The sequence below is a fragment of the Eutrigla gurnardus genome, assembly GCF_963514095.1.
Source record: "Eutrigla gurnardus genome assembly, chromosome: 14".
Classification (NCBI taxonomy): domain Eukaryota; kingdom Metazoa; phylum Chordata; class Actinopteri; order Perciformes; family Triglidae; genus Eutrigla; species Eutrigla gurnardus.
In genome coordinates this window covers 5,235,466-5,256,697 of record NC_139937.1, presented here as the reverse complement: position 1 = coordinate 5,256,697, position 21,232 = coordinate 5,235,466, and the positions used below count along the sequence as shown (strand labels likewise).

Genomic DNA, 21,232 nt, shown 5'->3' with positions numbered 1-21,232 from the left:
AGAGGGTCTCTCCTTTCTCAGCCGTTACTACGGAAACCTTTGAGGAGAGGGAAAAACATGAAGAAGCAGAGAAAAAGAAGAAAAATAAAGAGATGGTGATGATGGAATGAGGAGGCAGCAGACGCATTCCTGTCCGGCTGCCCTATCTGGCACCAGTGTTAGGATGTCAGGTAACATGTTTAATGCAGCTCAGTTTCGGCATGCACGTACTTCCATCTGTTATTATTTTCTCCGCTGTCTTACGTCCAATAAAACTCTCAGTTATTCAGTTTTCAGGGACTACACATACACACATATATACTCACACACTGATCAGATTTACTGCAGGTCTGTCTGGATTGATTCTTGCACAGTAGTGCTTTATATTCAACCCACTATGCCCACATCTCTCTTTACAAACTCCTGAGACTCTTCAGCAGACTGTTATGTCAGGTTAGGCCCACATCCTTTCTGCATTAGACAAATCCATTAGACACACACCCTGCCAATATTACAACCCTCATGTGCATGGACGTATACTGGAGCCAGGATATCTGCAGGTACGCCAACGCCAAAGCCAGTACTGTGCTAGAAAGTGCGACTCCTATAACACTTGCCACCTGACTTTAGTGGCGACTTAACATGCAGAATGGTAGTAACTGTGGCTGTGGGCTGCTGTGTTTTAGGATGCCTTATAAAAAGGACAAGGTTTCATGCGTCTTCCTAGGAATGTTGATGAGCAAACAAAAGCATGCAGTTTTATGTCTGAGGAGGAATCGTTTCTGTTTACAGAGAGGTACTTCAGTCACCATTAGTGTCTTGGTGATTTAGAATGACTAATTTAGAGTCTCTTGGGACATGAAACATGAGTTGGTGTGTGATCCAGGGGTGTCGAGGGGATCCAGACAGACCTAGGACGTCCCAAACCTGAAGAGATTTATGTGAAAAAGACACACAGAAGAGGACATCTATGATTTGTAAAGCTACGGAACCACACAGCATTTGAACAAAAAAAGAGTGTTTATTCCAGAACCTTTGAGCGTGATAATAAATACATGGACACTTGGTCAAGATCCTAATGTGGGGCATGAAACGCTCACACACAGAGCACCTAAACCAGCTTCATCTGGGTGAAAACAATGAAGGAACTCCTGCTCTCTGTGTCGGGTTGGTCCCTTTATGCTGTAAACGCTTATCAGTGAGTGTGACGGTGTGTGTGTGTGTGTTCTCACATGTGGAAGGCTTTGGTAGGTATTCCCTCGAACAGTCCTATAGCTGGATTAACAGTAGTGTTTCAGTCGACTGGCTGTACATGTGGTTCAGCACGTGTTTCCGTGACACACGGGAGTCACTGAACTGAACCAGTTTGCTCTCCAAACACTTTGTAGCTGTAATAAAATAAAAAACTTTCTTTTCCTCCTTTTAAATTATTCCATCACCAATATCATGTGTGTCAGTTACAAGCCGTGGTGAACGGACAGAAGCATGAACTGTAAAGGTGAGTTTGAATTTTTGTGGAATGTGTCAGGATGGAAGAATGGATCTCAAGGCATGTATGTCGAGTCCATGAACATGTCTGTCTCAGTCTCTTGTTGTGTGCATTCGTATTTTCCCCTCATTCTTATGTTGTATATGTGTATGCATGTCAGTCGTAACCTGCTGACCGTCCACGGGTCAGCGTGCAGAGAGGAAGTTGGAGAGTGTGTGTGGTCCATCCACGTACACAGACACACACACGGACTGTGTCGGTGCTAGTTCAGCGACGGAGAGCGGTCGGTGCTCCACAGAAGCTCGATGTAGGGCCACCTGGTCTGTAGGCAGCGCTTGACCGGAGTGTCGTCTGTCCGAACCATGGGGTCCTCGAAGCCCAGCACCAAAGCCGTCCCTTCCACATACTCCACCTGAAAACACACGCACGGGGGGGTCGATACTCAGAGTGAACGAAACACACAGATGGAAACACTTTCTGCCATCTTTGACTCTATCAAACCTTGTTCAGACACTTCAAGGGTGAGATGCAAAGGATAGATGCAAGTATACAACAAACACACACACACACACACACACACACACACACACACACACACACACACACACACACACACACACACACACACACACACACACACACACACACACACACACACACACACACACACACACACACACACACACACACACACACACACACACACACACACACACACACACACACACCCCAGCTGCAGGGGATTGCAGTCAGCAGGTCTGTTTTCCCCATCTGGAGCTATGGGAATGGAATAGCCATCACAACCTTATAGGCGCCTTGCTGCCATGTGTATATGTGTGTGTGTAGGCGTGTGCTTTGTGTGGGCACACATGTGGTGCCCTTCTTACACTAGCAGGTAGCTGTAGGGAAAATATCTGCATTACAGAGCAGACAAAGCTGACAGATGAAGAAAGTGATATTCCTGAGTACCAGTTTTTTTTTTTTTAAACAGCCACCAATTACAGCCTCTGACCAGCATCCATCAAACTAAGCCTGCTTGATCGGCCTGCATTTGAACATTTGTCACAGCGAGGGAGCTGACAGGAGCCTCCGTGTTGAAATTGGAGAAATAGAAGGTTAAGCCAGGGTTTTTGGGTGGATGGACAGGCTATTAGGGCTTGTGATAGCTTCTGTTTATTTTGGAGTGGCTGGCTGGCTGTATATGTGTGAGAGTGTGTGTGTGTGTGTGCGTGTACACTAATGATGACGGGAAAAGAAGAAGACCAACAGGCAGAGAGACGGAGGGAATACGAAAACGAACCACAATCAGTTGCGATGACAAACCTGAAGATGAAATAGTGCCTTACCCTCTCGTTGTAGTTGGACTGTTTAAGTCCATTGTAGTGGTAGATGGGAAATGAGTCTGGGATTCCTGAATCCTGAAACAGAGGCGGGGAGCGGAGTGAGAAAAATGCAGTGTTGTTAAAGAGGCTCCAAGCAAACTGTTCTCACTGAGATGGAGGTACAGAACCACAGAGGCAGAACATTTTTGGAGCGAAAAGTAAAACGGACACTTCTCTGCCTGCAACCAAAGCTTAACATCAAATCCCTGTTCAATTTAAGCGGGTGCATTTGTGCATCGAAGCAAAGCCCAACTCCAATTACCAGAAAACGTTCAACATTACAAAAACGTCCGAAAAATGACACTGAGCCAAAACACTTCCAGGGACTTTGGCCTGAAAGGTGCAGAATGATAAGAGGGTGTGTTGTCTGGGAGCGTGTCCAGCCTCTCATGTTTATATGCCTATATATGAAACCCTAACCCTCACCCCAATCCCACATGTGTCTGAGTGTGTGTGTCCAGTTGGCTAATGGTAGTATAATTTCTTTGCGGCTCGGGGCCATTCCTCTGGTGAGTCCCTGAAGCCCTGATCACTTTAACACAGTTCCCCTCTATCTACCCCTTTTCCTTCCTCGCTTGCTCTGCCTCATCACGGCATCTTACCGCTCTTTCTGCTGTTCTGCAAGCAACACCATGCGATGGTGAACACACGCATACATTTCACATGAGACACCACAGGAATGTTTTTGGGCATGAAAACCTTTAATTTGCTAAAACAGCACTCCACATATGCTTTTGGAATTACCGTCACTCAAACGTGTGTGTGTGTATCACTCTTTGTCCATGTGTTTTAGCTGTGATATGGATGATATGGAAGGTATTCGTCATACTGTGTGTGTGTGTGTGTGTGTGTGTGTGTGTGTGTGTGTGTGTGTGTGTGTGTGTGTGTGTGTGTGTGTGTGTGTATCTTTATGGTGGAAGTCCACCTCCTCACACATGCTTATTTATACCTGATCTGGGAAAAACTCCAACAGGAACGGGCCCAGAAGAATGATGCCCAAACTCTCTGGATCCAGTTTGCTCTTCACCAGACTGACACTGAGAGGGCACGGAGATAGAAAGAGAGACGGATGGGGAAGGAAGTAAATATAAAGTGAGTAGAGGAAAACAGATGAAGAAATCCTGAAACAGAAAACATGCAGATTTAAAAAGAAAAAAAAAGAGGAGGTTTGGAAGGAGCCATCAGATCAGCACAAAATAACAGTCTGCGATGTTTTACGTATGAATACCAAGTCAAATTTACGATCACCTCATCACTCAATGTGGACTCATGATGCGTGTTTTGGTGCACACGTGCATTTTTTCATGAATATCATGGTGCAACTAAATATATCTCTTTCCAGACATTCCTACGTGTTAGATCAGTGTTATTATTAGTCCACCGTGATAAAAAAATCTGGTCAGATTGCCCTTTTAAGGCAGGAAGGAGAGAAGCAGGGGTTATTCCAAGACACAGAGGGAAGGAAATTAAGGTTTCTCCAGCCATCTATCATTACAAGTAGCATGTGCAGCAGGACAGCATACAGAAAAGGTAGTGGCCCTGCTGATGTGTCATTGAGCAACATGACAAATCCAGCAATATCTCCACAGGGTTCAAGACAAATCTAGTTTTCATCAATAAGGGGTTGTGTGTTCAAGGGAATGAATGGTTTGTGGTGGGTTTGCATGTGATCGACTGTACTCTATGGCTATACTGTTTATGAACGCATCATTGGACCGGACATGAGATGATGGTTCCACGTGTTTATCATTTCTAACTGTGCATTGTCTTATTTAAGAGTTACACAAAGACAGGGAATAATAATCTGTCAATGTTTTTCAGTAATTTGTTGGAGTCGATATCCTAGATTTGGTCCATATGCAATAAATGGGAGATTCATTTTGTGGACACAATAATGATACCCAAGGTGTTTTGATGTTTATTATGAAGCTGAAGTGGCATTCAGGGCAGTGTGCTTTTTAGTGGATTAACATTTTTTCATAATTTTAAAGTTTAATTAGTTAGAGAGAAAAAAAAAATCACAATACACAAGAATTGATGATTTTAAGCTCTTGAGTGTTAATAACTGTCCCAAACACTGCAAAGCAAATGATCAAGAGACGATAATTCCTCGAAGCTGTGTCCTGACTTTTGCTGAGAACAGTCGGTGTTCACAAAGTTGGCTAACCACAAATGATAGCAGCTGATGGCCACTGGTCACAGGATATGTAGCGTTACAGCATCACTTGAAAACACTTTTGATGAAAGCCCTCAATTTAGTATGCCTACATACTTCTATTAATCATCCCCCTCCCCCAAGAACTAAGGATGTTACTTTATTCAAATGGTGAAATCTGTGCAATAACTCAAGTTGTATGTTGTGATGTATCGCCCATCTGGGCTTCTGCAGAGCAGATCAGTAGTCCAGTTACTTGGCCGAGGCCCATGGCTGCAGCATTTGGGCTTACTGTTCCTCAGATGAGAACGTGCTTCTGTTTGAAGCGGCACTTTAAAGCATTTCCTCCCTCTCACGGTCTTTCTTCCGGCCGTTAATGATCTCCCTCTAAGCCTCTGTTTCTGACTCTTTCCTTCGTTCTTTCTTTCTTTCTTTCTTCCTGAGCTTTTATAGTGGGCTCTCTCTGGTCTTACTTTATAGTTGCCTGGTAGTGAAACATGAGCAGAGGGCTACTGACCTGGCCTGGCCGTGACTTAGGAGTTAGAACTTTAGAAGCTCTACAGGTGCGACACACACACACGCACACACACACACACACACTTGAACATGCAAGCACTTACTACTCGGGCTCGGAGACAAGGTCAAGGGCTTTCATCACGTCCTCCAGCAGAGACTCCGGGATGAAGCCATTATCTGGAGAGAGAGAGAGAGAGAGAGAGAGAGAGAGAGACTGATGCACTGGCTGACCCTGACAGAACATAAAATAAAGATATATACAGATATGGCACAGTCTGTATCACACACACACACACACACACACACACACACACACACACACACACACACACACACACACACACACACACACACACACACACACACACACACACACACACACACACACACACACACACACACACACACACACACACACACACACACACACACACACACACACACACACACCTTGTCCGTTCTCTCTGACCTACATTCCATGCCTCTGATGATTGCTTTACCTGAGAAGGAACACTTTAAACACTAACATGTGTTTTTTGCCTGAAAGAATATTTGTGTTTGTGTCTGGGCACTTACAGATTTGTCTCATTTAAACATCAGCAGGTGAGCCCATGTGTCCTGTTGTTTAGGTGCACACATAAACTCAAACTGTGCTGAGAAGAAGAATTAACGGACGGGCGCTCTTCTCCTCTGCCCTCAAGCAACTTAATCTACCCTCTTCAATGCCAGCTGTTATTGTCTTGAAGCTACAATTGATGGTCTGGCAGCAAGCAGAACACACACACACACACACACACACACACGCACACAATCACACACGTACACGCACACACAGACACACTGGGGCGATGACAAACACCATATAGCCGATTAAAGAACATCATGAGACAGCGGGTTGCAGAATGTGTATGCCCTGTGACTCACTGTAGTGTGTCTGAATGTGTCTGGCGCCCCTTTTCCACAACAGAGGGAGCTGTGCTGACTCTACATGTGACACAGGCAGATTTAAAGGCTTTTTACACAGCTCTCAACTACAGCATGTGTGTATACACTGTGGTGTGTGACTATGTGTGTGCGTGTGTGTCATGGTGCATCTTTCTTCCATGTGTGTATACATGTGTATTCATGTGGATGCAAATACTGTGGCCCATGCATGGTGTGTGTCTTTGCACAAGTTTGTGGGTGAGAAAAGAGCATATGGCTAGCAGAACATCCTGGCAGATGATACCAGAAGTGGATTTGAGGATGGGAAATGCCGTATTATGTGTAACAGAAAAAGACAGTTGAAGAACAAAAGGGGAAGAAAAAGGTCTCAGAGAGTTAATTTTACATATTTGCTGTCAAAGTAAAGCCCGAGCACTTTTCAGCTTTTAGGATTAATCTCACTGTAATACCCTATTACACCACAGATCTCTAATGATGCTGTTCCTATGAGCATGATAGTGAATCATGTTTATGGCAACTGAGAACAGCACACTTCATTTCACATTAAAAACACATAAATATGAAGGTATGCCTTATGCCTGACTTAAGTGTGTGATGTTAACATGGTCATTATTAAGCGCGACTCCCGACATCTCTGCATCGCTCGACAGCAGAAGAAAAACATTACACAGCAGCTGTTAGGACCAAATGCTTCATTTCAGTACTATTTCTTGTGCCTGCGAACACACGCAAACTAAAAGCTATATAAAAGAACGCGGCAGCCTTCCGACTTTTTGTCTTTTCTTTAAACTTTCTACAGTCATTATTTCCCCTCGCCTGTTACCCCCAGTCACCTGGAAGTGACAAGAAAGGAGGTTTAGGAGGAGGAGACAGGGAAGAGAGGAACGGTTGACTCAGCTGTAAGAGGAACTGATCTCACCAACCTAAACAACAACAGTGGAGATGAGAGGAGAGGAACAGACCCGCGTTCTGACTACAGAACAAAAACAATGGAGACAAGAAACAAGAGAGAAGAGGCGAGGAGGGCCGTGGAGGTTATGAATGCATCTGCTCAACCTGAAGGAAGGGAAGAGTAACGCAACGAAGCCACGATTTTGTTAACGCAATGTGTTTGTGTGTAGCTGTTAGAGTGAGATACGATTAATCAAAGTACATCTGTGTGCCAGGATTTTCATAAAGCCGGTGTCGTAATGAGCAAAAGAGTAATAGTCTATAAAAACAAGTGTGCTGGGAGTGAAGGGGGGCAGACCAACATAATGAGGTGTACAATATACACAACACACACAGTTGTTGTTCATTACCTTCAGGATCAAATGACTGGAAGACCCTCCTGGCCTGTTCTGATGGAGACTCGGGACCGACCAGGGACATCTCCTATAAGGAAGGAGAAACAGAAAGATAGGAAGAAATTAATGAGAGGGGAAGAAAAGAGCAAAAGGAGGGGGTTTGTATAGCAATATAAAGAGTTTGGACTGAAAAGTGACAACACTTTTGACTAAAGTGAGGAGTGAAGATAGAGTGAGGACGCGAGGAAGAATTTGATCACATTGTGGAGAACGTAGCTTCATCAGTGTTGAAACATTAGAACAACCCTCTAGATCACAACTAATGTTGATTGTTCTTGTCAAGGTTTAGCAGCACTAATGTAGGACACGCTACAGTGAGCCGTCAACATACAGCATTACCCCCCATTGCAGTAGTGTGGGATGCAGTGCTAATGTACATCGTACATGCATGTGTGTGTGACTATGGGTAATCTAAGGGGCCAATGCAATCACCGGAATCCATTGGGGTTATTAACTGATCTACTGATAAAGTCAGACGGCTTGTTTTGGCTCCAAACACACAATCAGGAAATCGAGCCTTACATATACAGCCCATGATTTATGACAAGCTCTCCAGTGTTTGTTTGTTGCTGGAGTTTAAAAGAGCAGCGTTGGCAGGGAGATCAGAAATGTGTGTGTGTGTGTGTGATGCCCCTGCCTGACTGGCCACTACAATGTAGATGCTGATTAAATGAACAGTTCCTTGTACTCTACACTATGAGGGCCTCAGCGTGCTTCAAACTAAATCCTTGTCAGACCATCTAAAAGCATATAAAACCTCCTCAGCTCACATGGATGTATCCACATTGGACACTTTTTGTAACTTTGTGAAACAAGTGAATCTGACAAATATCACCACCACTGCCTTTTTTCATTTTTCAACTAATTCCATCCCTTTTGCAACTGAGCACAACGACACAAATGCCACATGAAACGGTGCACAAGTTTGTAAGATTAGTTTGTATTGAAATACTAAAGAAACACAAAAGACACGGAGGGGTCGGGGAAGCAGTAGGACGTAGCCAGACGAAGTTCCTCTGAGTGTGGCCATTTTGAACTGGTGTCCACATTTGAACCTGGGATGCTGTTAGATGATGACACACTGAATGAACACGTGAGTTTTGAGAATGCTGAACCCTTAAACCCAGAGACGGATCCCGTGGGATACGGACGTTTTCCGATGCCCTCTCTTATCTTATATTTCTAAGCATTATCGGATATCTTAAAACTCAGATCTTTTCCAGAGCTTACAGTAAGTTAAACAGTGCGATAACCATTGAACACTGCAAGCAAGCAATGATAACAGGGTGCAAGGTTCTTGAACATATATTGCCTGATAAAATCATTTTAAGGAGTTGAGAAACCCCAGGATGGAAGGGATATTTTTCTAGTAGAGGATGAAATAAGATCCGTATCCATCACACACACACACACACACCACACACACACCACACACACACACACACACGTTCAAAGAGCTGAGGCGAGAGTCAGAGGGTTCTCACTGTCCTTCCTTATGAGTGAGGGAGGGATTGTGTTTATGGACAAACACACGATGTTTTTGGAGAGCAAATGAACCCTGCTCATCTCCTTTAGCTGGCGTTTATTAAAGCTTGAGCCTCAGATCCACGGAGGCTGCTAGGGTTTCATGGTCCACTTATTAACGAATTCAGGGCTTACTCAGGGGAAGGGGGGTGGGCTAAGGGGTTCAGGGGGACACATCGAGAAGAGATGACTCCCAGCTGCCGGCTCTTCAGATGCAAAGAAAAACAGGCAGAGGCCAGTGAACACACGCTCACACACTGTTCTGTCACATAGAGAATAGCAGGGTCCTGGTGTGTTAACATTACAGGCTCCATAAATCTGACCGTCCATTTGTCATTAGCTTGATATGTCTATGTTTCACTTACAGGGGTGGACGAGGGTCATTTTAGTGTCTTGGGGGGAATAAAGTGCTTATAAAAAGTTCCTTCGACTGCATTCTAAAGACAAACATCCCAAAAGTAGAATTAACAGGCAACCATGCATCTGGAAAAATGACTCGTTATGATAAACCGCAGCTAGAACTAAACGCATTGCATTTATAAACAGTATACCTGACCTGAAGAAAACATGGATCTCTTCCCAAAGTGATGAGGATCTTTGGCTGCCATATACAATCCTGCTGCCGTAAGTCAGATGTGCCTCATGAACTAAAGCTCAGTTAACTTCTAGAGCTGTATAGACACAGTCTATAAATCATCTGGTAAAACCATAGTAACACTACCAGAAAACAAAGACTTAAGTAAGAGTTAATGTACAGACCAAACAACAAAAACATACTAGTATTGTTAATCTGTACACACTATAATGAGGCTGATTTTCACATGGAAAAGACAACGCTCAACGCTGTGAGGGTAAAATCTTGCATAGACACACAATGGCAGCAGAAATTACATGATTGTGTGTGTGTGTGTGTGTGATGACAGGTTTGCCTGGCTGTCTTTGATCTATGTTTTATTAGAGGCCTGAGGAAGATGCTGCTGAGTTGGAAAACATGTCATGGAGCTAAAACTCTCCACAGGGAAGGTATGTGTGTGTATTTTTGTGTCTCTTGTGTTTCTTTCCTCTCGATCCCACTGTGTTACAGTACGTATGTGTGTCTGAGTAAGAGAGAAAATCTGCAATAATCAGGCCTGCACCCTGCCGAAAGTTGTTTGCTTATAATACAAGTCGGCATCCCGTTCTCTCAACATCGCAAATGTTCTTCCTCATGCAGAGATGCAGTGCAATGACACACACTCTCCCAGAAGGACCTGGCATCAGTGCAACAGTGTACGTGTGCCTTATGAAATCAATTCCAATGTCGGACTTTTTTTTGCACAAATCCTTGACCCCCTTAACAGAGCAACAACAAGCTAACCTACATAGGAACAAAGCAAGGACTTCAATACACAAAGTAGAGCAGAACATTTGCTCTCAGCAAAACAAGAATACCATCAATGAAATCAAACAAGTCTTCTTTAAGAGCCAATATCAAATGACCAAAGAAACAATGGTGATTCTTTTTTTTTAATCCCTTCCAGGTAAAGTCTTTTTGGAGAGGCTCTACTGACCACTGCCTCAACCTTCAACTATAGCCATCTGCACTTCTGTTGCTCTCTCCTTGCTAGACTTAGTGGCTCTGTTAGGTTGACAACTCATCCCCGAGGCTTTTTTCCTCTCTTGTTCTTTCACTTGCTGAATTCCACCCCTTTGTACACGCATTTTCCTGTGCTAAGTAGCAACGACAATTTTGGAGCATTTCCTGTACCCCGACCCTTGACTTTTTCTTCCATTATTGCTTCCCGCCCCTTTGTCCTTTATCTCCTCATGCAGGTAGGTACTTCAGGAAAGACAGGTAGGCATAGTACTTTACTAGAGTTACTCTTTCTTTCCCTCCGGTCCAGCCAAAGAGCTATTGTGTGTGCTGAGAGGCTCTGAGTGGCCATAGAGTGCGTTTGAAGGGATCAGTTTCAAGACAACAAAGCAGAGGTCTCGGACAGTGTCTCCTGCCTTGTTCCTAGCAGGCAGCGACAGCCTTACTACATGACAGGCTGAGGAGGAACCTCAGGAGGGAGTCTGTGGGCTGGTTATGTACAGTGTTTGTGTGTTTTCACCTTAACTAGTAGGGGCAGAACACGTGTTTGGACCAGACATTTTTGGTATGTGTCTACTGCCCGCACACGTGGAACAGAAATTCTGGAGTTCAACCCGGAATGCAGCGCACAAGTTGCTAGTTGGCTTAGCCCGGTTGGCTGGTTTAATCAAGCTCATTGGACCACGATTTGGGTCAAACTGCACGCAGACATTGTTAAAGTGAAGTCAGGTTCACCTGTGGAAGCAGTTCAAACATTTAATTTACGACGGTATCACCAGAATGTATTGATTAGCTGAAGAAAACAAAACCAGACTGGAAGGCGAGTCCCTCTCCCCACAGCGTTCAGGCAGCCGCCCACTGCAGAGTCAGACTGAGCCACAGCAATAAATAATACGAGTGTTTATCGCTGCGTTTGCTGTATGTGACCACACACGATCATAGACAATACAGGATTGTCGTGCAATGTACAATGTGGGTTCACGTGGGCATTTTAGTCAGACATATTCTGTGATTTTTTGTTATTAGCGCATTAACTGTAAAAGTAAGAATTATGGCCAATAAGCAACTGTTAAATGTTAATCATTTATAAAACAAGAAAAAAAAAAGAGTAGTTTCTTTCTACATTACATACCGAACCATGAACTTAGTGTACTGCTACACCCCTATTAACTAGCCTTTTCCATGTGATTTTGAATACAATGGAAAACCTATCCCCCTTGCTACATAAGGAGTGTCTGCAGCAGCTACTGTATCGTGTGTGTGTATGTGTTCTTGGTGTGACATACAGGACAAAGTAGTGATTTATGGAGCTGTCTTGGATGAGAAAGACTGTGTCTCCTCATAAAAGAGAGGCAACACCAGAGGATAGCTATATAGCGTAATGATGGGTCCTATAACGGAACGACACACGGGGGAAAAGGGAGAATAATGCAGCACACACACACTGACACAGACAGCTTTTCATCCCACTACAATAACCTATTGTCTGACCTGTCACAGGTTATTAATGACTGTTAATGTACACCGCTTTGTTATTTTGTGGTTGTGTGTGACCCGAAGCGTCTGATGATACTGACCCTAACAGAAGTAATCCTCTTTAACAGACGGCACACACTTGTTCCAACTACCTTTCTGAACACCGGGGGGGACGATCATCATTCAGTATCGCATATAAACGTTGCATTAATATTATATCATGTTATAAATTCAAATGATTGATTCTGATGAAGCAGTCAATAAAAACTAATCAAATTTATGACGCCTCACTTATTATTGCATTCAAAACTCTGCAACAGTACTTAGTGTCAAATTTCACGCTGTGACTGCTTTGTCGACAAGTCGTGGACGGCTGGCAAGAGCACTTGTATTTGCAAATAGCCAACGCGGAAGTGCCAAGAAGTGCAGTTCCTCAAATGGCCACTTCAGACTTGTGTCTCTTTAGCCAATATCCTCATTCATGACAGCTGTATGTGGGTGAATCTTTTATATAACTCAAAAGATCAACATAATTACTAAATGTCTAACTGTCTGCTCTGCTGCATAACCCAAATGATCCACCTCTTTACCAATGTTTAGAGTTGGGCTGTGTGGTTACTGCCGTAAGGACGACCCACTCCGAGTCTTCTGAAACCTATGGGTGAAATCATGGAGACTAGGTCCATATTTCATGTGTCTATGTGTGGGACTAATACATAGGGTATAGTACTATTTATAATGGCAGGGTATTGTGATACTTTTCTATTATCTGGAAACATATGCAACACTATTGCTGAATGTTTGCCAATAAAGCCTCACTGAAGGAAACGGACCTACAATAACTTTGTCTGCACACTTGTCTTTCAACTTCCTGCTCCTTACCAGTCCACGCAGGACGATTTGCAGACAGGAGCTCAAGCCTTAAGGGACACAAAGCGCCACAGCGGCTGCTCTCTCCTCTTAAATCATTGACCCAGAACACGACTACTGTACACAGACACACACAGAAACATACATGCATCTCCCTCGAGAAGCAGAGATACAGCCTGTGAACCTCATCACTCAGCGAGAGGAGAGGAAAGACCGATGAGAGGTGTCACAGGAGGATATCCCCCCCCTTCCCTTCCCCTGAGTGACCACTGCACCATATTTAATGTGCATCCTTCCTTTCTACTTCCTTTCTTCCCCTTTCCTTCCCAGGAGGGACCAATAATCTGAAGAGGTTTGCTGAGATGCCCAAGGGAATCCTTTACTTAGGCAACCAACCTGCAGTACACCGGAGTGGATCGTTACTTCAAAGACAGGAGGGTAAAAGGAAGGAAGAAAGATCCCCTTTTAAACATATTGCATGATATGTCTCATACATCACCCATCCCTCGTCTCCTTCACTCTGTCTATCTCTCTCTTTCTTTCACTCCTTCCTCTGGCGTCTCAGAAACTCTTGTCCAAAAACAGATCCCATTACATGCCATTATACACACTCAGCCTCTTTCTCACATCCACACACACATTAATACAACAGAGGAGAGAGAATGCGGGGGGTTTGTGGGTAGGGATCAGAGATGGTGGAATGGCCTTTGTGTAGGCAGATTAGATAAAAACACTAATGGTATTAAGCTGATGGTCTGAAAGCCACAGTCACACACTGACACTGACTCGGGGGAATACACACCCGTCCCCAATGGCAAACAGAAGGAGCCGCTGACACATCAGAAGCAGGGATCAGGTTTTCTGCTTTTGTGGGGATGGCTCTATATCGGAGCTAAAAGCTACATAACCAGGTAGCGTGTATTTTTGTATCACTAAGGCCTGGGAAATCTCAGCGCGCATCAAATTAGCGCCAAACATAGATTCACTTTCATCGAGGACAGGGTCACACTGAGTGCCGTCTACCGGCAGAGTGCCCTTGCCCCGTGGCTTCCCCCTTCAGCTTGGGCTCAAAGTTGTAGAGGTGGCCAAGTGTAGCGTCAGCCCTATACGTCAGTACGTATGCATGCATGTGTGTTTGAGTGTGTTTTCAGTCTCCAATGGGACAAATGGATCCAGATGGGAACTCTGGAATCACATTCCCTACAGGAAGCCATCCACCTGAAGCCACACACAAACACACACTAATGCTAATCAGGATTAGGTTCCCTGGGCTCTGGAATGCATGTGTAAGAGACAGACTGTGTGTGTGTGTGTGTGTGTGTGTGTGAACATGTCACTAGTGCCAGGGGAGTTGTAGCAATCTGTAAGTCTGGTCATCAGCACATGCATGACGACTTCGGTTCATCATATGATCCACTCGCCTCGCAGGCTTCTGCTTAATGCATGTAACTGAGCTTTTAATCAATGGTGTATTAAGGGTGTGGCATTATGATGGAGATGATTGCCTGGGATTCTTCTGCTTCTCTGGTGCCATTTTCACAACAGCAGAGAGAATCAATTTGTTACAACCAAACCTGCCAGCTCAACTACATCGACTAGAGCAATGTATTATGTTACATGTTCACTGATACAGATGATAAACATGCTTGTCCGTGTGTCCACACACGCATATACACTGACACTCACACTAGCACAGTGATGCAATGATTCAAACGTGTAAGAGCCAAACTTTCTATCAATATTACAACAACAGACTTGACCTCAATCAGGTTGTGCATTCTTTTTCAGAAGACCACTTTCCGGATGTTTAGATTTTGTTTTTCCTGCATTTAACCACATTAACCTGGTTCCAGTTTCGTCTCCTGGACGTTTCACAAAAAGCTTTACACTATGATGTAGTACTTTCTGAAGCACAGAATGTCAAAGATTTGTAAAACACAAGTCCAGAATGCAACAGCTTGTAAAAAGCAGTCAATCACAATCAAGCCCTTGATGGACTTTTGTTTTAGCGTTAACGACATATGAACAACAGCTAAATTCAAAACTGCTAACAAACAAGACACTGGGCAAATGCGTGAACCTACATTTGCTACTTGCTATCAAAGCAGTAAGCAGCATGTTGCTTTTACTGTCCTTTTATCTCTAACATCTCCTTTCTGACATGTATCTAAATGTCACTAAATCAACAGTGTGATGTCGTGTTCTATGCTATCATTGTTTCTCAGTCAAAGCAGATGCTTTTAAATCTAATTTCCATGTTCCTATTCTATTCCTCTTTTGTTGAGATGCAGCAGAAACTCAAACATGATTACACTAAAGGAGCTGCTATTTATTTAGTTCCTGAGTGTTGTTTCTGGGTCTCCTTAGTTCCTGGGAGAAAAAAACATGTTCTTATGAACAAGTGCCAAGACAGAAAAACCTATGATCCATGTTGTTGAAATTAACCTGACAGTGAAGGTAGACAGAACTATACTGTAAATGGAGGGTCTCGCTGGAGTCCAAATTCAGCAGTTTACATAATTGTTATACATCATGAACTACACATTGTTTAGTTGATCACAGATGGTTAAGAAACTTAAATTGTGTGTTTTCGTGTGCGTGACAGTGAGAAAGAGAGAGCATGAAGATGAAAGTGTGTGTGTGTGTGTGTGTGTGCACTTGTTGAGTTCACCCTTGGAAAGTTTCCTCCCTTAATGCTGGATAGTTGAAAAGCCAAGAAACAGTACTGGCCATATATGACAATCTCCTGTGCTCATTTCCCCCTCTCCTTCCTTTCTGCCTCCTTTTCTTCCCCCCACATTGATATCTGACCGGCACTATATTAAATCTGTTAAGCCCATTCCATATTTTGGTTTTTCAAACTTGCTGAGGAGACCGGCTCATATTACACACTGGTTGTCAGAGTAAGTGAAATATGTGTTGCTTATGGATGAGTGTATTGATCTTGCCTTGGCAAAAAACACAGAGAGGTGAGTTTCACTGCCAAGGATCCAAATAGGGAATTTTGGAGACTTGAGGAATGTCCCGACCTGAAACACACACAATAAAGGAATGTGTAACAAATGAGTATCTATTTTCAGTCATTTTCATCACGTATCAGTAATTGTTTAGAGTTAAACACAAGTCTTCTTTTCATGAAGTACATTGATTTATGAAGAGCGATTACATGTCACAGTATATGAACAGCATAATACTTCTCTGAATGCTCAAGAAATAGTGTTACATAATTAAATATATATCATCAATGTCCATGTTAATGTTCATTTTCACATGAGTTGTTGCTCATTAGTTATCGGCTCTTCTTCACATGCCGCTCAAACTTGATTTCCATGCAAGAACAATAAACCAAATATATTAATGGTGTATATATATATATATATATATATATATATATATATATATATATATATGAGAAGACCTCTCCTTATTTGATACAAGTTGGTCTCTTAAACCACCTCTTAATAGCCTTCTTTGGCAAAAATCAAAACCTGCTTTTAACTTATTATAGCGGCTTACTTTGCCTTCTTGCAGAGATCATGTATCAACTCCAGCTGTTTTAGCTTGCTTATTTTGGCAATGATAAATAAATAGCCAAGATTCCATTTTCTCGATAAAACGTTGTCACGTAAGTCATATTTATAAATCTATTTTGTGATCTATTTTTACAACAGTACATGTGTGTCAGAAAATAAAAGTGTAGTGAGAAAGAGTTGGAGAGGGTATACTGTTGGTCTGTTGGGACTTCTCCCTCCAAACACATATGTTCACACGGGAGCTCTCACTCTGGTTTGTTTTCACACATCTTAGTACTAACAGTGAACATTCTGTGTTTATTTGTATTCCTAGCACTCTCCTAGTGTATACAGTAAGTGTCCATCTCAATAAAGCCTTCATCAAAAAAGAAAAAAAAAACAAAAAAACACACAAATCCTCATTATGTATGCGTCGTCTGTACCTTACAGTAACGGAGGGACTCCATAAGCGTGAGGAAGCCAACTGATGCTTGTTTGTGAATACCATGCAGTTCTACCAAGACAGGGAGAGAAAAAAAGAACATCATGAGAATTAGTTAAATGATGTCAAACTGGCATTAATTTGTGCCTTTTGCTGTGGGATGTAAGAATTATTGCCCTCTGGTGAATATGGTTTAAATCTGGGGCCACAAAACTGAGTTCTGTGAGTTTGATATGTGTGCATGCTGTGTGAATATGGCATGTCTGTGTGAGTATGCAATAACTTCTTGGAAGTCTTACTCATGCCAGAACACTCCCTGTCTCCATCCCAGACATTAGAGACAGCATGGCCAGTTACAAGGAGGTTAACCAGGCTCTGACTGAACAGATAGATAAGAAAGGAGACATCAAGAGTTTGAGAGAGAAACATAACCTCACAAAAAAGGATCTTGCAATCACCTATAATTTTCTTTGATGAAGAGAAGTGTTTTTATACCTGCCATGGCCATGCACAGGGTCTATGAGAGGCTCCATTGTGTCCTGGATTTCATTTCTTATGTTCTCTATGCCCTGCACAGAAGAGATAAGTCTTAGATTGTGTTGGTGTATTTGAACATTGATGCGACACACAGGAAAAATGACTTGAAATGAAAACACAATGATTAAAACAGCATTAATAAAAGGGAAAATCGTATGTGTATCAGGTTTAAAAAAAAATTATTATTCAAATAACTTAATACATTTGCTACCAGAGACAACAACAACCCTAATTCTAGCCATTTCTTTTCTTTACCTTGGTGAGGATGACAGAGTAGAGGAAAAGCAAGACTCCACAGCACCCCCTCCAGGTGTGGTAGAGAGATAACACTTCCTCTTTGAGACCAGACACTGACAAAACAGTCCGCCTACTGCAGGATGGGAACAAACATCAGGCTGACTTATGGAATACTTGAAAAGACAGATTTGTTGTTGTTGGGTTTTAGGCTCAATGACACTGATGTATTAATTGTATCTGTCATGTCAGGTTGGTAAATATAACTTTCACAGTGGGGCAGACATAAATTAACCTAATCAGAGCAAAGAACAATCTAATCTTGTCTATTTCATGCCAGTACACTCTTTTGGAACCTGGAAAGCTCGCTAGTGAAATCGTCGGTCTTAGTTAGCATGCACTTCTTCACTGTGCGTCAGCACTGCTTTTTGCTGACTGTGGTCTCAGCTGCCAGTATGCTGTGTGATGAAATATCAATATTCCTCTGGCAAATGCAGCCTTGCATACAATTAGTTTGGGTGTGTGTGACAGACAGAATGTATGTGAGAAAGAGTAGGGAGAGGTAGCTTCTTTTTTTTTTACTAAGCAATCAGTTAAAGTGCCGAGACAGCAAAGTGTGAGCACATTGAAATAACCAATTCAATGTGAAAGCCAATTCTTACAGACTAGATGATTTAAATACCACCCCGCCCCTCTGCTGGTATTATCTTCTCAGGAATATGTAGTTCTCTATCCCAGTACTGCATATTGGCAAATGTAAAACAAGGATATGTGAGCATAATCCCTCTAGAGACCCACAGTATTATTTAATGTCAACATTGTCTGCTCTGAGGAAGAGACAGCCATGAATATAAAGATGCAAAGTGTCATCTGCGGTCACTTACTGGAGAACACTGTGAAATCGGTCGAAGCTAATGTCCTCGGCAGCCAAAGCAGCTAGGCAAAAGAAAACATGGTGGCATCAGAGCATGACATAGAAAAACATGACACTTAAATAGTTCATCATTAAAAATTGCTTTTTTTTTTTTAAATCATTAATAGTAAAGACGAAGCTTAGACAAATACGTGAGAATTAGTTGGCACTGTTATTCTGGATGTGACAGGCGTAGGACTCACTGGGTTGCTGTTCCTGTGGCGGCTGGCTGCTCTCTGGCACTGGCATGTCCTGTGTTTGTGACTGTAACTGTGTCTGCGTGTTAGTATGTGTGCTAGCTTGTGGGCTTTGTCCCTTGGCCCAGGTCACCAGGCAGTACCCTGTGGAGGGGCTGGAGCAGGCAGACTCGAGGATTTCACTCAGCGTGGAACACAGTGCTGTTTTCTGCTCCTCCTCTAACAGACACGCACATGAAAGAGACGTGATTTAACAAGCCATACAACTACATAAAACAATAGCAAACACAATGGTTTGCATTTCTGTGTGGACAATCTACCTGTCATCTGTCTCCAGTTGGAACTTTCTCTGTTGAAGATAATGTTCTTTAAGAGGAAAGCCTGCAAAGAAACAAACTCTTTTAAAATTAGCACGAAATGATTCCATGGTGCAATATGCAATTATGTTGTTTGTCTGCAGTCTGCTCTCACAGACTTTTATTATCATATTATTTATGTGGGATCAATTGAGCATTGTGACCCATACGTACACACATAACACTCATAAACGTTCATGCACATTCCAAGTCAGTCTGCCAGTTGTAAAAGCTGGCTCACTGTAAAATCCCCAAGTAAACTTATGGACGGTGTGGAATGTTGCAGACTAAATTGTCCCATTCTTAACAACATAACGTTGAGCACTTCCAGCCAGTGAGCATGTGGGAGGTGTGTGAGGGCTTAATACTTAGGAAATATGCTGGAATTCGAGAGTGAGCCATGAAAGTAGTGCAAGGATGATGAACTAGACCATACCTGGACAGGTGCAAGGACAGCACACGGCCCTCCTTCAAACTGCTCCAGAGCCGTTTGCTCATTCTCACAAAAAACAAATCCTGTGATAAAGACATGGACAAGACAGCGTTTTAAAGTCCACAGTGAGAACACATAAGGTGTTTCAAGGTTCACACATAAGAAAGCAACAACTTTATGCATTCTCGCACCAAAGGCCACTGACCAAATGCAGGCTAATCTCTAGAACAGAAATGATCATGTGCAGTAGTCATACTAAACCACATGCATAACAGCAGGGTACTGTAATGCTGATCTCACTTTCATCTGGTGAGGAGAACCTAACAAAAGAAATAACCTATTGTACTTTAAAGTGAGAACTAAAACATGGATACACTTAGCTCTCTACAATTTATGACTTAATGTGACACCTGTTCTGCAAAAACACTGTATGATTAATATCAACATATGGAGAGAGCATCATACCTTGCATCCATCTACGGAAGATGGAGGCAGACACTGCTCCACTGGAGGGTCTCCCCCAAACCAAATCCACCACCTCTTTATTTAACTCCGACATGACACTATTTTGCTGCTTGTAGGTCCACAGGCACTCCCTCTTCTGTCTGTTGAGGCCAACTTCGTAGGTCTTTCCGAGGTTAATAGTCCACTTCTCTCAGCAGGTCGAGCCTGTGGCATTGGCCACAAGCTACCCGTGTTGCACGACAGTGTGACTCTAGTGGCTGGCAGCAAACTGGCGGAAAATCAACGTAGCCACACCAGCCTGCAAAGCAATGGGACGGAAGGTTACCATTTGGGAACACATACCTCTTAATCTAATGCGAGAATTGCGCGATATAGATAGTTTATATAGCAGTGTAATGCTATATACCCTACTCGCTCTTCTTATTAACAAGTGAGAAAGCTAACAGTTGCGTTCACGTCAGTTAGCGTTAGCGGTTGGTTAGAAATAAACTGACCACTGGATACGGCTAACGTTAGCATTTTATATGCAGCGGCGTTGATACCTTATAGAGCTCTTGTGAAATAACGGTGTCAGCGATAACGTTTAAGTGCAGTTGCTGGCTTGGTAATGTCAGCAGTTAGCATTAGCATTAATACTAGCAGCTAACCTTTCAGTGCTTTGTCATTCAATTATTTCTCACATTACAAACGATGCCGAAAGTAGTTTTATGAATTCATACTGTTAGTTATAGTTATCGTTAAATCTTAATTACCTTGATACACAGTCGCGTAATGAGATTCCGTATTGATTTTATATTTTGGTAGCAATCTCAAATATCAGCAGCGCCTCTGTCATTCGTTTATTTACAACAGAATTGTTTAAAAAAAAAAGGAAAAAAGATCTATGCG

At 42.9% G+C, this 21,232-nt stretch overlaps 1 protein-coding gene across 1 annotated transcript; it reads right to left on the bottom strand.

Moving 5' to 3' along the window:
* Window positions 1-980: 980 nt before the first annotated feature.
* Window positions 981-21,215, bottom strand: mindy3 (MINDY lysine 48 deubiquitinase 3). Its single transcript, XM_084027986.1, has 16 exons — window positions 21,097-21,215; window positions 20,345-20,642; window positions 19,883-19,962; window positions 19,411-19,471; window positions 19,097-19,309; window positions 18,865-18,916; window positions 18,002-18,116; window positions 17,705-17,778; window positions 17,509-17,588; window positions 17,211-17,281; window positions 16,204-16,284; window positions 7,768-7,840; window positions 5,626-5,698; window positions 3,800-3,887; window positions 2,815-2,886; window positions 981-1,880 (listed from the first exon to the last, which is right to left on the bottom strand). Exons 2-16 carry the CDS (start codon window positions 20,436-20,438, stop codon window positions 1,731-1,733), a joined length of 1,377 nt encoding a protein of 458 aa, XP_083884112.1. The 5' UTR covers window positions 20,439-20,642; window positions 21,097-21,215; the 3' UTR covers window positions 981-1,730.
* Between the last annotated feature and the right edge of the window lie 17 nt (window positions 21,216-21,232).